The sequence below is a fragment of the Pungitius pungitius genome, chromosome 10 (assembly GCF_949316345.1).
Source record: "Pungitius pungitius chromosome 10, fPunPun2.1, whole genome shotgun sequence".
Classification (NCBI taxonomy): Eukaryota; Metazoa; Chordata; class Actinopteri; order Perciformes; family Gasterosteidae; genus Pungitius; species Pungitius pungitius.
In genome coordinates this window covers 20,279,627-20,296,849 of record NC_084909.1, presented here as the reverse complement: position 1 = coordinate 20,296,849, position 17,223 = coordinate 20,279,627, and the positions used below count along the sequence as shown (strand labels likewise).

The window sequence follows — 17,223 nt, the reverse complement described above, 5'->3', positions numbered from 1 at the left end:
TGAAACAAATAATGCTCTTTTGGCTGCCGTACATGAATCAAAGACACATTCTGAAGTCCTGTTTCTCAGCAAAGGTCAGATACTAAAATACACAGAAAGGAGAAAAGACTGAGAGGAAAACATGACGTCACGAGCGCTTTGGGCAACTAAAGCAAATTATTCCATTTTACAATTTATCTAGTTCTGGCCATCAGTGTGTCACAAAGAAATCGCTAGGATCTCAGAATGCACTTAACATCACTGAGATGCTGTTTGACAGGTAGTAAACGGACCATCAATTTGGACCAATTATTTGGGAAAGGAAACAAAGGCTAACAGTCAAATGATAAACACACTTTCTGTGTTAATCATTACAGCAGAAACATCACTTCTTACCGTAGTGGTACACACTCATGTCTTGGTGCACCTTGACCTCAGCGATTCATTTAGTTTGTAAAACTGTGTGTAAACTGATAGAATTGTGTCTATATACAGTTTAACCATTAGAGTTAGAGAGTGTGTGTGTTTGAGAGAGAAAAGAGAAGATGGAAGGTCAACTATTGCATGTAATCATCCTGTAGGTTATTCATAACTTATTAATGACTTATTTTGAATGCTGCTTTGTCACATCTAGCAAACATCTTGTGCTCGTACCACTTATGCAGTGATTCTCCTTGAACTTGTGTTAAATGTGGTCCCATTTAGTCCCTGACCAGATTTGGCCAATTGGATCCCAATCTGTCGTCAATGCGTTTGAGGTAACTTTTAATTTGATTTAAGAACTGTCGTTGGACGGTAATCTGATCATGCAAAAGACAAAATGCATGATTAAAAAATATGACTTGAAGGTAAATAACTGTTTTTTCTTTTGAAAAGTGCAAATTCCCAAGTGCATAAAATCGTTGTATAGATTCCAGTCACTGTTACCTCAATTATATGTAACACAGCAGATTTCTTTTTAATCTTTCTACCAGGCTGACAAATACTAATTGGCAGAATGTCTCTGCTGTTGCACTTCCTGCTTCCATTGGAGCACCATGTCATTTTAACCAAGATAAAACAACAATTATTTTGTTAACATTCAACAAGTACAGCTTCCGTGAGTCTTAGACGCAGACCAGCCATCAACATATCAAGGGAAGTTGTTGAATGCTAACAAAAGAAATACTAGCCTGTAAGTAGGGCAGATCTTTGCTTCTCCGGGGCAATACACGCACATGTGCTTTTGCACATAGACGTGCACACACACACACACACACACACACACAATCACGCAAGCACACACATACTCACCCCCACTCTTATTCCCACTGCTAAACTACCCTCCTCAGCCCATTGTGCCCGATCTATCAAACCCAAAACAAAAGACACTTGTTTTGAATTGTTTTCAGAAAGCTTGAAGCTGCAAAATAGCATTAAATGCGCCAAACAAGCCAAAGGACACCGGGGATCCGTGTGTGACACCAGGCTGACAAAAAAAACATAAAAAGCAACATGAAAAGAATCGTGTGTCACTAAAAGGGAACAGTTCTGTAAAGTTGTCAAAAAGGAGCATTACTTGGACTGTGCTCGGCTAACTGGCACACAGGCCGATGTATAAGGTTACAAGGCCCGGGTCGGCCAAGAGTGGTCTCATATGATACATGTTTGGCCTGAACTTCAAAGAGGCCTTTCTCTACGCCCGAGTCTTGAATCATTTGATCGCGAATACTTTTGTTTGGGGATGTTTTAAAGCCACGAGTTGGATGTTATACGCTGCATAACGTACCCACTTTGAACCAAAGTCCAAACTCCTGCCTGAACATCGATGATGAGAACGATTCAATCTTAATTAGTCAGTCCCAACATAACAAATTGGACGTGTGGCGGGACACTCAATCACTCACTCCGTGACACTTGAGAGCCCTGAATGTTTATTGTGTCTTTCAAGTGTTTCGACCGACCAAAGCAATTTACACTGCATGTTATCATTCATGCATTTGCTCACATTCACACACTGGTGACACAGTCCACATGCATAGTGCCACCTGCACACTGGGAGCAATTTGGGATTCAGTTTCACAAAAACCCATCCTCCATAATCACAACTTTCTGATGACGCTGCATCTGCGTGTCAGTGGGTTCTTTACAGTCCCAGGATGACGGAATTGTTCCAGCACGTCCTGTAAAAGTGAGACAATACTGCACAAAGTTAAACACGTTGTCACAGTATCTAGTTCTGTCCTGGGCATTCAGAATCATTAATAGCGCCCCCACATCCCTTGGTTAGTTACCCATCTATAGACCGTGATCGGCAACAGAAATATGTGTGTGTGTGTGTGTGTACATTTGCATACTTGGTTTATTCTTAGACACTTTTACCCGCTTAGTATCACATTTGTCAATGTCAGCTGCTCATCCTGAGCCCACCTCTTGTCAACACTTCATTAGTAACCCTAGCAACACATGGGTGCACACACGCACACACACACACACACACACATGCATGTCTGCACACATAGCAGTGATAAAAATACTGAAGCTGCACGCCAGCTTCAAGCATTATTACCACAAGTGCCCTTTTTTTAGTGACAGTTATTTGGAGTAGGAGTTGATGGAAAAACTGCTGACAAATAACAAGGATGGCTCTCTGCAGCGAACCCAACTGATGGGCAGCTTCATGGCAACACGTGGATATGGTGTCGGGTTTGACACCCTGAGCAAAGTTCAATTTAGTTCATTTACAGCAAAAGATGTAGGAAGCAAAGCTGGTGCATCAACACGTAGATATTAAAAGATGCAATCAGTGAAAAGTATGACAGAGACACCATTTTTAATGACATGCTTGATTCAATTGTTCACCAAGAAAAGGTTACACAAGGTGTTCTGAATAGTGTGCACATACATATGAAGGATGTCATGGAGCACCTGTAAATCTTTACCTTTACCGTAGCCTTAAAAAAACAAACAAATTCAGAAACGTTACAGAATAGAGACTTTTGAAAGAAAAAAACAAGGGCGATTTAGTTTTTCTCATTCTTCATTGTTTTGTTCAGGCTCCCATTAACACCCCCCACCCTCCCACAGCAACCACTAAAGCCCATGTATGCTAGCTGCATAGCATGGAATAATGGCCAAGCTACTACTAATAGGAAAGGATTCAGCACCTGAGGAGACAGGTCTCATTCTATGGAGCTGGTAGAGAGCCAAAGGAAGTAAAAGCAAACAGTCAATATTGGACTAACTTTTGTCACACCGTTCCTAAAGAATGCTAATATTACTGAATAATAATAATAATATCAAATATCATATTTTACAGCTTGTTCCGCTGCCCCCTAGTGGCCCAAACAATTAATCAATGCAGCTTTAAAAGACAAGGCTGATAATCTTTTTTTTTTTTATTGTCAACAAATCCAATGAAATGGCCGAAAGCAACAATGAAAAGATCCTACAGCTCCAAGTACTGCCTGCATAGCCAAAGCATGATGGGACTTTTTCCTCTATAAATGCAAATTACACAAACAACAAGGACGCTAGTTTGACTAAATGCCACATAAACTGTCATCAATCTATAAATACTTCCCAAATGGGTTCTAATCGGTAGCTAAAAATAATTCTAAACAAATAAACCTAAATCTACTCTGGCTTAATAAATACTTTCTGAAAACGACCATACCCTGATGTTTCAGTACATTAATTAAAAGAAAATAAAAATGCAGTGCCTCATTAGTAAAGTGTTTAGTCTGCAACATGAGCTCGAGTCTCACTGGGGGACGGACACACTATCGGTCGTGATGCCCTGACAACAGAAACAACATGTTAACCTAGCGATAACAACAACAAAAACACGAGGGAAAGCCTTCATACGTTGCAACATCTTTGACAAATCCTCCCACAGTTGGAATTGTAAAGAAAACCCAACCCAGTGAAGGGCGTCCCGGGCTGTGCTAGTGGAAGGCGGCTGCAGTGGGCAACTCTCTCATCTCCTCCTCAAACTGGTTACAGTTGGGATCCCCTCGTACTTTAGGCGTGGTTGGAAACTGGACCCCGGTAAACGGGTTGACGCACCAGCACGCTCCGCGCTGGCCGTGGGTGGACATGTCGCACTAGAGAGAAAGCAGAAAAACACAAACAAGGCCGGCTGAAAAACACTGGAGAACAAGAGGGAGGGGTCAAGATGCACAGTGGGAAATGAGGGGTGCGTTAATGAAGCATGGCCTATGGTGGCGTGTGTGTGTGTGTCTGTGTGTGTGTGTTTGTGTGGATGTCCTGGTGGTGGAGGGCTATTGGATGAGAGCGGGGGCTATGGCTTGGGTGGGACCACACTCATCCAATAACAGCCCTTCCTCAGGTCATGCCCCCCTACTCCACACCCACACATGCCACCACAGACACTAACAAAAACACACACGCAGCGGCCTGCCAGTGGACCCCCCCCCCCCCCCCCCCCCCCGCGGAGCCCCCCCTCCTCTCAGAAATGAGGTCGTAATTGAAGTGGACACGGTTTACGCCGCGCGCGGGGCGGCCGCGGAGGGGACGGCCAAAAGAATGAAGAGCTGGGGGGAAGAAAAGACTTTTCATTTTCTTCCTTCGATGAGAAAGAACAAAAAAAGTGACAGTTACAGTAATTACTCCGCGACAAGGAGGGACAACTCCAAAGGGGAGCCGAGTGTTGAGGAGGTACAGTGTTCCTCCCTGGGAACCCGGGGCTCCGCTCCAAAACAATGCTGTTGTTTGTGACCAGTGATGGAAATTGGCTTGAAGGTTGAGAGCCCTGCCTTAGGAAACCGGGGGCTCTATTCAAATCTTCTTTTCTGCTCTACTATCCCCGTAAGAAAACACTGGACATGTGACCTTGTTTGTCCTCCTCCATCCCAGTTTCTATGGATGAGCACAGATTGTTCCTCGCTTTAACAAAAGTCTTCCCGTGAAGACGTCTTACTGCTTTGTAACCTTGAGCTCAGAAGCTTTTTGCTTCATTCATGATGGTCTAATCTCAATGTGTGTGTGTGTGTGTGTGTGTGTGTGCATGACCTCGTCTGTTTGTGTGTCTGAGACCAGGGAAGTGAGGAAAAGGAGGGTGTGTAAAACCTAGGGGGGTCGGGAGGGGTGTGGTGGCAGGTGGGAGTGAGGGGGAGGTTATTTGTGTGCGTGGGGGGGGTGAGAGAGACAATCACAGAACGAAAGAGAAGGCAGCGCCATTCCACGAGAGAATCAAACATAAAAGGTGAACGGAACTACCGTGGATGTAAGAGAGTGTGTGTGTGTGTGTGGGGGGGGGGGGGGGCACAGACTGATCCCAACACAATCCCCTTTCCATCATTTAAAAGAGAGCCGTCAAGTAAAGAGACAATGAAGACAATGCTGCCCGTGGCCTGAAACCCGACCTGAATGAGTGATGTCACGGCGGGTGTTGTCCATCCGCCCTCCGAGGCGAAACCTCTCCTGCCACAACACTGACGAGGTGTGGCCAGGATTCCAGGAGAAGCTTTGCCCCGGTCGTTTCAATGACACCGTTTGAGACGGGCTAATCTCCATGGACACCGCCCCCTCGGCCCATGGCTGAGATGCTGTTAGTGCGGACACGTTTGATGACATCATTCAGACCGATGCTGGGCCTCGTGTAATAAGGTGGAATGTTTGACCCACGCGAGGAGTGCAAACCAGGATTCATTTCCTCCAGAACGTGTCTCAAAACGGGGTTAGATGGTAAGACTTTTGATGCTAGTTATTACATTTGAGGTGTTCCGTCTTATTTGTGGGTCGCCCTGCACATTAGAATAAAACTACACGTGGAACCAGTTTTGTGTCTTAAGTGGACCAGTGCTGCGTCCGTGGCTCACCTGTTTGAGGTTGTACAGACCACGTTTGTCGCAGTTTGGGAATTTCAGTAGGTACAGGTCCTCCAGTGGGCCTCTGTTGTCCTCAGAGGTGATTTTGGAGATCTCCTCCAAGACGGCGTCCAGCTCCTGTTGACACGCACTCTGAAGGACAGGCAGGGACAAAGTGATTAACACCAGCGCTAAATGGGACAGTTGCTATTTAGACAGGAGGGACGAAAGCACAAAAGAAACAGGTTGACCAGAAGCCATTAGATGGAGTCGGTTACACGTGTGTGTGTTCTGTCCAAGAAACAGAAAGGAGAAATAAAACACTGATTTGTGCCTTGTAAAAATGTCACAAGTACATTTATAGGTAACATTTTTAAGAGGGGGAAGCCGAAGGTTCTGCTGGTCCTGATGTGGGTCCAGTGCAACACGAGCAGCTCAACTCAGCAAGGGGCCACGGCCACACACACATACACACACACACACACACACTTCATGCAGACACATGTTCATACACCTTCCTGTTGCATGGATGGTCGCACTAACACTGGCCACGTATAGTATCCACGTGCACCCACCCACACACACACACACACACACACACAGATGTTAGTGTGGATCAGGCTGGGTCCCGTCTTATGATCAGTTGGCTGAAGATGAGAGAGACGGACCAGTCTGACATGAGCCTTATGAGACATTTGGCTTTTCTTTTAACACTTTCTCCTAGTCTTTGATTCCTCTCTCATTCATTCATTCTCTCTGTGTGTTACTGTATGAGGGGACATAGTCTTACACTACTGCCATTTATCCAGGGATCAGTTCGTAACCCTTTATATGCGATATACGTGTGTGAGTTATTGGCTGAAATAATGATTTCTCTCCTGGAAGACATCCGTGGCTACAAAGAACTTTGCTTTGATGGATTGTGAGGTTCAGCTCAAGCTGAAATGAGTTTTGTTGTTTCCACAGTGATGAAGTAGCATCCAGTGGTGATATTTTGTCACCCAGACTTGCAACATCAACTTAAGTCTGGTCCGAAAAACCAACATTATCATTATTAGGAAATAATGATTGTGAGACCGATGGTTCAGACACTGAAAGAATGATATCAGACTACAGTAACTCTCCAACATTGTTAAAACCAGACCTAACCGCTTTATTTATTAAACGGAAAACTGAAGAGGATTTAAAAGCGTTTAAAGGCTCATACAGTAGGCCAACTATTGACAAGGGGGGGGGGGGGGCAGGAATGGATCGAATGCTCCAACAGATCTTCAGTTAGAGCAGCTCCCTCTGCAGCCGTGTCTCTGACAACATTAACATGACTCACAACACAGTTTCACAATCAAGGAAATCAAGGAAATATTTAGTCTCCAAAATGTTGCTTTTCATGAAAAAAGCTGCTTTTCTTTTACTTTCACGATTATCTTTTTTAATGGATCAAATGAAGTGTTAAAATTTCTTCTAATAAGGCCAAAGATTAAGAAAAATAAATAAAGAAAAGAAAACTGCCGTCGCAGGATCTGTGTGCGGAAACAATAATATGAATGTGATGGAGACTTGTAATTAACTGACACAAATGTGTTTGCATAATTAAGTAATAAAGGTCACAAATGTGATAGAAACCCAGCTGACATCAAAATGTTATGTCTACAGTATTTGACCTCACAAGAACAAGCGGAACAAAGTGCATCCATGCTGAAAAGCAGCTGCCCTGAAGGCGCTCGCCCAGCTGCTGGACTTCTTCTGGACCACATTCCCCCCTTTGTTGCTTCTAATGATGTTGACAACGTTTTGCAGCCTCCCGCTCATCAAGTTTTTGGTTTTATTTTGTTTTGCTGCTAGCGAGTGAAGCGAGGGAGAAAATGAGCAAATGCACATAGTTGTTTGCCACGTTGCGTCATATATGGGCCTCCACATGTGTCACCCCCCACCCCCCCCCCCCCTCCCTGCCTGGGGCCCAAGCTCATTTGCATGAGACAGAAAGAATATGTGTGTTTGTACGCCGCCCCATTTCACTGGTTTTACTGTTTGTAGAGCTGCGTTTTAGACTGTGAAATGTTGAGTGTTAAAGAATAGGGTGGGGGCTGGGTTAGGTTGGGTTGGGTTAGGGAGGGGGGGGGGGGGGGGGGGGGGGGCTTTGGACTGCATCAAACTGCCAACACACATTCCACTGTGGAGGGAAAAACAACAACTTTACTTCCCAACAGGAAGATGACGATTATCGAAACTTCGAAAGTTCTCTTTTCTTCCTCATACAACATTGGAAAAGCATCAATGAGGCCACAGAAGTAGCACATTACCGCTTTTTGTGTTCTAAAAGTGGAACGCAGTCAAGATGATAAATATCTGTAGTCAACTTATTGCAATATCAACATCATCAACACGGCTGCATTGTTTCCTTATTTCAAACAATTATTCTATGAAGGTCGATTTTCTAAAATGTCATTGACAACAATTGAATTCTTCAACAAATACATTTCCACATCAACAAACATGAACCTGTGCTTGACTAAGTCATGAAGTTGGTACATATATTGGCTCACATAGAAAGCCTGGGGTTGAAGCGTTCTTTTGGGTTAAAGTGAGGCTTAAGTCAGGGAGACATGATGTCTTTGAGGGCGAGGTCAGGGCCAGTGTGCACGTGTGCATGCTTGTTTGAGTGAAAGAGTGCCCAGAGGAGGGCACTACCGTACCAGTCAATGGTGCTCACACGGCCCCTTGTTGACCCCCTCTCACTGCTTGCTTTAGAATAAACGCACAACATGAAAACGCTGCTGGAGGAAACAAATCGGTTATTAGTGGTTAGTTCAGTTCATGCTTAAAAAACCCTGCCATTTTATTTCAATATCTGCTATTGTGCCTGTAAAGGTCGTGTATTCAGCTCACAAATGTGTCACATGTTCTGTTGTTGTATCTGTATTTAGAAAAAAGAATCTTTTCAGATCCAGACAGAGTGTGGAATTGTAATTTTACAACTCGATTTAGTGGCCGGCACCTGTGAAATGTTTCAATTCATCCCACAAGATGAGCTCAACAAACCTTTAATGAAAGAAGTGCTACTTTTAGATTTGGATCTAACCTGAAGCACTTTCTGGGTTCGAGGCTCCTCTAGAAGTGGATTCTTCTTCATCTTGGTTTTGCGCTCGTTCAGGTGTTGTTTCATGGCGGACTCCTGCCAATTGCGAGCTTCTAGGGCAGGTCTCTTGGTAAGAGGATTCTCAGTCCCATGCACCTCTACGACAGAACAAAGACACAAACTTAATCTGCAGCATCTGTAAGTGAACTCTGCCCAGGCCTTCCTGGAAAGGATAATCTATTCAAAGCCTTTGGTATAGGTTCTGGTTCTAATCTCAGTGTCTCAACATTTAATACTTTCTCAGAAAAGCGTATTCTGAGTCCGTTGAGCATTACAGGGTCCTGCTTTTTATGAAGTTAAGGGACAGATGATACACTCGCACACAAAACTACCTCAGCTTGTCTGCAGCTCTTTAAAACACTCACGCATCGATTCCCTAATCAATAACTGTAATATAAAAGCCAACATCTATCTAATAACAGGCCATTCACAAGTGATCTTAATCCTGAAATTGGACAACTCATTCTAAGGCATCTTGGGTCCCTCATAGAACTAACTGTGTTCTGGACAGTGAGGCGTTACAGTGGCGACAGTGAAGGGCCACATTTCACAGCCCCCCCCCCCCCCCTCTAAGCGGGGGCCACTCTGTGTGTTCAGCATTAGTTGGAGAAATAACCCACAAAACGCCAGCAAGATAATTCAGAGCAGAGACCGGATTTCAAATTGATAGATAACATAGTACAGATCTTTATGCGCATAGTCATAGTGAGAACTGACATAATGACATATTGCTGAGTAGGGATTTTCTTTTTTGGGGGGGGGGCTAATATTCCTGCCAGAGGCTGTGCTTGAGTGAGTGTGTGTGTGTGTGTCTGTAATTAGTGTTAAAAAAACAGAAACCCAACCCTGAGGTTGTAAATCAGGCCTGAGAGGGACGGCCCCCTGTGAATCCACATGCTGGGACTCCTCCTGAAATAAATAGACGCGTTTGTCAATACGTGCACTCTGCCAGGTGTGAAATTATGTGTGGCTGCTAAATTGAAACAGATATCTTTTTTCTTCATGTAGGACCTTAAACATTTACATGTTCTCATTACATTCTGCCAATGTTATTTGAGAAGTTGTTGTTAGTATAAATGCGCTTTGAATCTTTGTCATGTGAGAATACTTCAGCACTCATGTGTTGGTAGACGTATTACTGGTGTTACTGGTGCATACATCACATGCCAAGGTATAATATTCTAAAAGACCCATTCTTTCACTTGCAAATGTTAGATCATTTTAAAAAACGTTGACAAGCAGAAGATTTAAATGATCAATAATGATATGGTTATTACACATTAGTTATTGTGGTATGACACTTGACACTCAGGTATTTTAGCAAACATCTAGACCCCATGAAGAGATGATACTCCTGCAGACTGTTTTATTTGGGTTTACTGTAAGCGACTAGATCCAGCCAAGGCAAACAAACGCAGTTTTGTTCCGTGTTTGTAATTCCGTAAACTGAGATCGCCCCCTAGTGTTCAACAGAACTAAATGCATCTCTCCAGGAAACAATAAGATCAGATTTTTTTATCATTAGAGGAAAATTCCTGTAAAAAAAAAAAAGATGACAGATGAAAGAAAAAGTGATTCAACCAATATATGTCACTTTGGATTTAAATGGTGGGTGGAGTGGACTTTACTCTTCTCTCATGCCCAAAATCGACTGCATATCGAGTGATGGCCAAAACTCATCAATTACAACCTCCAGCTGGGCACAGAAACTTCAAATTCTGACCCAAGTTTTAAGACAACATTCAAAGAACAATTACATATCAAACCCATTCAAAGGACAGAGATTGGTTTAAAGATTAGATTTAACCAAAGACGTTGTGAAAACATTCCCCTTAAGTGTGCCAGAACACTACTTTAACTTTTACTATTTGTTTAAAAAGGAACCCAGTGGAGCATACATGTTGAAGCTTAAACCTGATGGACAAGTGGTAAAGCTGTACTAGTCGTGCCGAACATCTCACATGACGTGTTCTGGGAGGAGAAAGAAAAACCCAATACTTGTCCCGAGCCAACAGCTGTCATTTAAATGCTGTGTTGTTGACTCTGTCTTCAGCACCATAGAAACTACCTGTCTCGAGCTGTTGGCTTACGGGCACTGCCTTTGAGCAACGCTTTCACAGTTCTCACAGCGCACGTTGAGGAATGTCTCTCCAGACTTCCTCAGCATTGCTGTATTGGCCCTGTTATTGTCGTCTCAAAAACGTAACTGTGCAACCACAGCGAAGAAAGTGGCCTTACTTCCACCCTTTGTCAGAGTAAATGGTTCCTCTCGAGGCTCGCCCACTTCAAACACTTTGCAGCTGGCAAACAGACAAAAAGGGCACTTAAACCATGCAGGAGGTTCAGCTTCAGACCCTTTACCGTCAGCTAGATCTTTCCACTCTGGATGGTCCTGTTTCATCCGAACCCAATGAAGATGCTTTTGTCAGCTGTCAATCGGAGCTCCTAAAGCGTCTCCAGCCTTTAAAGACAATAAGTGCAGTCTAAGTTAACGTGGATTTGATTTAAGGAATATACGCCATCGACATAAGTGCTCCTTTAGTGTAGATTGACACAACATGTCAAGTGTTACATTACAGACAACAATTTTTAATTTTATATCTTCATGTTATATATTTTGTACATTTTAAAAATCACCAGTAATAAATCCTTAAAACCTTAAAATTTGTTGATGTAATTTTGTAAATTATAAAAAAATGTTGTTTTGTCAACCACTTTTTAAAGTTGTTTTGATGTGCTACATGAATATATTTAATATTAATCACCATTATTATTTTAATAATAATATTCATAGGATATGAAGGAGCTTACAATCACATTTTACACTGGTGATTGGAGTATTCACACCTCAAAATTGTACCTAAAGTACTTAAGTGAATGTACTGATCTTGTTGTTCCCATCCATGTTGCAATCATATTATTCAACGTGTCCCATTTTAGGATTAGCACAAAGGAGGGAGGCCTTCCTATTAACATCTCTGAGGCAGTTTTCTCAGAATTGCAGGCAGAAACACGCGCCCCCCCCCTCATGTCTACCTCTTTCCCTCTGGCTGTGTGCACACACATCTACATGGAGTAATTAAAGACCTGAGTGCGAGTGAGTGAGAATGAGCATGTCTCAGCACAGGATTCCCTGCAGGGCACCAATAGCAGTCATGGACCACGGAGACAGATGCAGGGAGAGGCATCGAAAGGGCAAACAAGGACAGAACAGCCCAGTGGGCTCCTATTGGCTGGAGGAGGGGTGGGGTCATCTGTGGAGGATTGGAGGTTTGTGTAGTTTACAGAGCAGTAGATACACACATGCCATACTTTTGACCAGATAGTGGCGCTTTCTTGTCACCAACCAAGAACAATACTGCCAGATTGTGTTGTGTAAAGAGAGTCTCTTGTTACACCTTGTGGTATGAAACAAAAGAAGAGGTTAAGAAATAAAAACACTTTAAATTTAAGGAAACAATTGCAAATTGCAAGTGTATAAAACTTACTTATGAGTGAAATGGTAAAACTCAGTTTAGTTTAATGTGATTCTTTGATGTACTTTGTAGAATATATAGATGCTTTTTCAGTGGTTTCAGCCCAAAGGAAACTCAAGCCCAATGTCCTCAAGAACCCCCGACCTGTTTAATCCAGATAATCCTTGGACTTTGTAGTGAGCAGTATCCTTCGTTTCAAGTCATTGCTTTTGTGTAATTCAAATGCATTTCATTTTATAAGCCAAGTGCCATTTAATCCCATTTATAGCTCTGCTAGTGATGGGCTTGTGGTGAAATATCTGGTCCCAACAGAACACAGTTCACACGTTACTAAACCGACCTTCACTTGCGACACACTGTATGTTGACTTAATGATGGCTAATACAAATATTTTTGGACAGTGATGCATCCATGTCACTGATACATGCTCCACCATTGTGATTGACTCCCTGAGAGACATTGACTTTATCATCTTTGTCCATAATAAAAACAGATAAATACTGGTTACTGGCCTGAAACCTTCAGGACTGAGACAACGATTCAAAGTCAATATAATAAATAATAATAACCCCAAAATGTGATTCCCTTTCAAGTGAACTGTAGTATTGTTCATTTAGTCCCAAGTAACAACAACAGGAAACGTGCGTTCTGATGGCTACAAAGGAGACAGATGTTGACATCCGACAGCCTGCTGTTGCTGAGTTTGAAATACCAGGCGTAACGCGACCAAACAAGGGAAGAAACCAGAGTCATTTTCTGCTTTTCCTTTAGTGTTCTGACTGCTGTGACCACCAGACACGGTAGATCAAAGCAGACGAGTCCATCACGCTTAGCTGATGTTCCTCGGCCATGCTTATTTCTGTTATCCAAATCCCTAAAGTCCTCATCACAATCTTAAGATTCCTGATGGAAATTCCAAACCACCTGTGTTGACTTTTTCCTCATGTGAAAGTCTGGGAGCTCATCAAATACATTCTTCACGACCCAAGATGATTACGTAGAAAAAGAGCTTGACTGCAAAAGGATGTTGCACCTGTTACCATGGACATCTTATTCCAAATTCTCTTCCATATTTACAGCCTTTCATTTACAACTTCCAAAATGCAATCGGTTGAGGTTACATTTTTCCCTCATGTAGCATAAACAACATCATGTCTAAGTAGGTGGGTCTTAAGTCTTAAGACGTTGTGGGCTCATACAGCCTGTTTGTGGGTATCACGTGTCGACACTCATCGTCACATGGGGGAAAACGGAGATTGACACTTGTGTGTCTCTGCAGGATTTCTGAGTAACGTAGTTTTTAAAGTATTTCTGGGTGTTTTCTGTCATTTGTTTCTATTTCGCATCAACATATCGCTGCTAAGGGTTGTTTTCAGGTCAAAGGTTTCAATTTGTTCCCAGGTACGATGGCAGGTGAGAACTTGCTGCCTTGGTGAGGCTGGCACACACACACACACACACACACACACACACACAACATGCTCCACTCCCCGATGAAGAGCAAAAACACAGCACGAACTTGGCAGTGGACAACTCAATCAATCTGAAGAACCTTAGCGTACTAAATCACTTCATGGTGTGGCTGTGCTTTAATAAAAGGAGTTTTGTGATCCATGGATTGACGGCTCTTTGAAGGAACATTTGCTGTAAACAGAGGCTTCATTTCCAAGAAACCAACAACAGCTTCCAGTCCCAAAGAGAACATGTTGTCTTCCTTTCATGAAAGGATCGCAGCGTCTCCAGCTGACTGAAGGCAGAAGAAATGTCTCCCGTACGGTCGAGAAAATGACACAACGTGCTATTTATCTCTGATTAAGAAATTAAGTTGAACGAATGTTTGCATCTTATTTCTACCTGTCAAATATCCTTTGAAAAAAACAGACAAAATTGTGTAGTTAATAATGACACTGACAGGAACATGCTAATTTGTGTATGAGAACCTATGACAAGATAGTAGTAGATATCAACATTTACAACCTTCACAAGAGTGGTTCAATAAGTGTCCTAATAAAACTACCCTGTTTTAGTTTTTTAGGGAGGAAGTTGAAGGGCTGCGAGTTACACACTTACACAACTGAATATTAAATGACAACTAAGCAACAGGTGGCATCAACCAATCACGTTGTGCAGTCTTAAAGTCTTAAGGTAAAAGCTCTAAACATATAATATTCAAAGACTAGTGTTTCAGATTTTGTGTCACAACATTCAAATTCCGTCTTTGATTTGTTCTGGTGTTTCCTGAAGGAAATATCTGTCCATTTGTCTCCTGGTTACCATGATCTGCTGCTAGCTTGTAGCAGTAGCACACAGTGGGGGTCAATGAGAGCCAAACTGAACAGAAACAGTTGCATAACTGTGACCTGAGGCTTCGATGCTCGGTAGAGTCTGTAGAACATTCAATGTGACTTCATCAGCTTCTACTCTTTACTAAATGGCTGTAAGTGAAGTAAGGTCTGCTTTTATTCCGGCTCCCATCTTCCCTTCCACAACTTACCGTTTGCATCCTGCTGGTCCAGACTTGTCGTTCCATCCAAGTCCACCTGTGGTCCACATCGCCCTAAACCGTGGATGAGCTGCTGCAAAGGTAACTCAGAGTCGGTGCTGGGGTAGCACCTCAGGGCGCCGGAGCACCTTGGCGTGTAGACACCACAAAGCTCCCCTTCCTGCCTGGCGCACAGAGGACAGCAGCCGCAGCCCGGCTCCCTCACTATCTCTGGACACGCTGCAGTGACTCGTGGACATGCAGCTTGACGCTCCGCGGTACAACTCGGGCACCGGAAGGCCAAGTCCCCCAGTAAGATCCCAGGTGCAAAGTAGGCAAACAGCAACCCAGAAGTCAAAAATAAGGACATTCTGATCCTTTCCGAGGTTCATTAGAGACACTGAAAGTCTCTGGGAAGTTCAAACGTGTCAACCTCAGTAGCCAGAAAGTCAACTGAGGTTGCGTAAACCTTGTGATGCCACTGACTGGGTCCTATCTGCTGTCACATTACTACCGTACTGTCAATAATTAAAGCGAAAAGGAGCAAACTGCATGAATGGTTTTGGTTAGTTTGATAGGTCAAAGAAATCTTGGCTAAGAATAATTCTATTCCAGCATTGACAAGCATCCGGGCCGGTTCTGTTTCTAGTATTTCGGCAGCATAGTGCAGCAATCTACATGTTGACACCTCCATGCCTGTAACTCGCTATAGAAGCTCACGTCGACGTGTCTCGTGCTTAAAGGACGTGAAGCCTTTGAACCGTTAGCAGCTGTATTTCCACATGAGAGAAAACTCAACTTTGTGTTCAGCACCATGAGCTTTTTCCTCTCTTGTTTTTAACAGAACATCTGAACAGCTGATCTGTTTAGTGTCTGGCTCACAGTCTTGAGAAGGATTAGCAGCTCATCCTTCTTCTTCTTGGATCCCTAACTCATGGCTTCCTCTTCAGGGAGGGCTTTGGAAACCAACACTCTCCCATCTGCACTTTGTGAGGCCTACAACACGGATTGTACATCACTCATAGATCACCTTAAGTAAGTGTTTTGAAGGAACACTCCCTAAAGTTGTGCTTCACTAACATGCCCTAAAAGGTTTAAATCAATCTTAAGACTAAGTATTTGCCTAATAGATGCCCTTTTTCTTAAAACAAAGTGGGTTCTAATGAGACGTGTATCATTTAACAATAGTTGACTAAACCATTCACTGAGCTGGAGGGGTAAAGACAGCTTCTCAGTTTGAGGCCAATGATGCAATGGGTCATTGGCCTGTGAAAGGGTAAGTCGCCTCACGGTCTACTACAAAAGAGTCCAACCTATACGGTTGTTGAAGATAACATACCCATAAATAGAAAAGGTAAGAATTGTAGGTTATAGTAAGCATGTGACGTACCGTCATGTGATCTAGAAGGAAACTTTCCTCATCTTTCACTGAGCCCATGAAGGCCATGTGCTTTCTGGCCCCAGAGGGACGTCAGTGGAGCTCATATTGTTACACGCCTCAATTTAGCAGTGTGAAAATATGAAGTTAAGTCTGTCACATATCTTCACTTTGCTTGATTCTCTTAGAAAACAATTATGGGATGGAAAAAAGCGTGCGAATGAATAGGATTGATATTTTCCAAGCACACACAATTCCAACATGCTGACACAGCAAATCACAATTTCCCTCCCCAGCCACGTTTACAGCTGCATGGTGATGGAATACACACAGCAACTGGCATTACATTCTCAAGCCTTTAAACTACTCTTTTTAATGGTTGGGGAATGTTACTTAACTGGTTTGTCACTACTTGGCCACCAAGTCTAGAAGTAGTGACAAAGGTACTGTTTAAGAAGGTGACCAAATCGTGTGGTTCCATCTCGACAAGACCACGAATTATGGCTGAATCAGACAGTGGTTGATTTGTAATTTTAGTACCTTCTATTTAAAATAGAATAGAAAATGTATGTTAATATATACAAAAATGTCTAGCCGCACTAATCATCTTAATGCATAATTCTCAACTTAAATGCAGTTTGTGAAGGAAATATTGAAACTTTGGCTCCCTGTTTGCACATTTTTATCAACGTTTAAGGCAAAAAACGTTGTGAACAAAAGATAAAAATGCAGACACCGCCACACACATCAATGGGTCATAAGTGATGGGTTCTTTGTTTATCAGATTTCTTTCCAGAATACCTCTCATCTCGTCTCTTTCAGCCTTCAAGTCGTTTTTGCACACCAAAACAAGGTCTGATGTTTCTCCCAAAATGTCCAAGGCACATAACCAGTTGCAGTACGTGGCCTATTTGTTCTTCGCTCATTGTTGCTGCCTGACTAAATGTTTTCCATGAGAGTAA

At 42.9% G+C, this 17,223-nt stretch overlaps 1 protein-coding gene across 1 annotated transcript; it reads right to left on the bottom strand.

Moving 5' to 3' along the window:
• Window positions 1-1,856: 1,856 nt before the first annotated feature.
• LOC119229101 (insulin-like growth factor-binding protein 2-B) lies at window positions 1,857-15,385 on the bottom strand. The gene is made up of 4 exons (XM_037489235.2): window positions 14,896-15,385; window positions 8,869-9,023; window positions 5,802-5,942; window positions 1,857-4,064 (listed from the first exon to the last, which is right to left on the bottom strand). Exons 1-4 carry the CDS (start codon window positions 15,251-15,253, stop codon window positions 3,906-3,908), a joined length of 813 nt encoding a protein of 270 aa, XP_037345132.1. The 5' UTR covers window positions 15,254-15,385; the 3' UTR covers window positions 1,857-3,905.
• Window positions 15,386-17,223: the final 1,838 nt, after the last annotated feature.

What these genes read in the sequence shown, in the direction of transcription:
- LOC119229101 (XM_037489235.2), bottom strand. Translation starts at nt 15,253, where the DNA reads ATGTCCTTATTTTTGACTTCTGGGTTGCTGTTTGCCTACTTTGCACCT. An exon ending in GGACCAGCAGGATGCAAACG is followed by an intron (nt 9,024 to 14,895) that starts GTAAGTTGTGGA and finishes GTTCTGTCGTAG; the next exon opens with AGGTGCATGGGACTGAGAAT. An exon ending in GAACCCAGAAAGTGCTTCAG is followed by an intron (nt 5,943 to 8,868) that starts GTTAGATCCAAA and finishes CCTGTCCTTCAG; the next exon opens with AGTGCGTGTCAACAGGAGCT.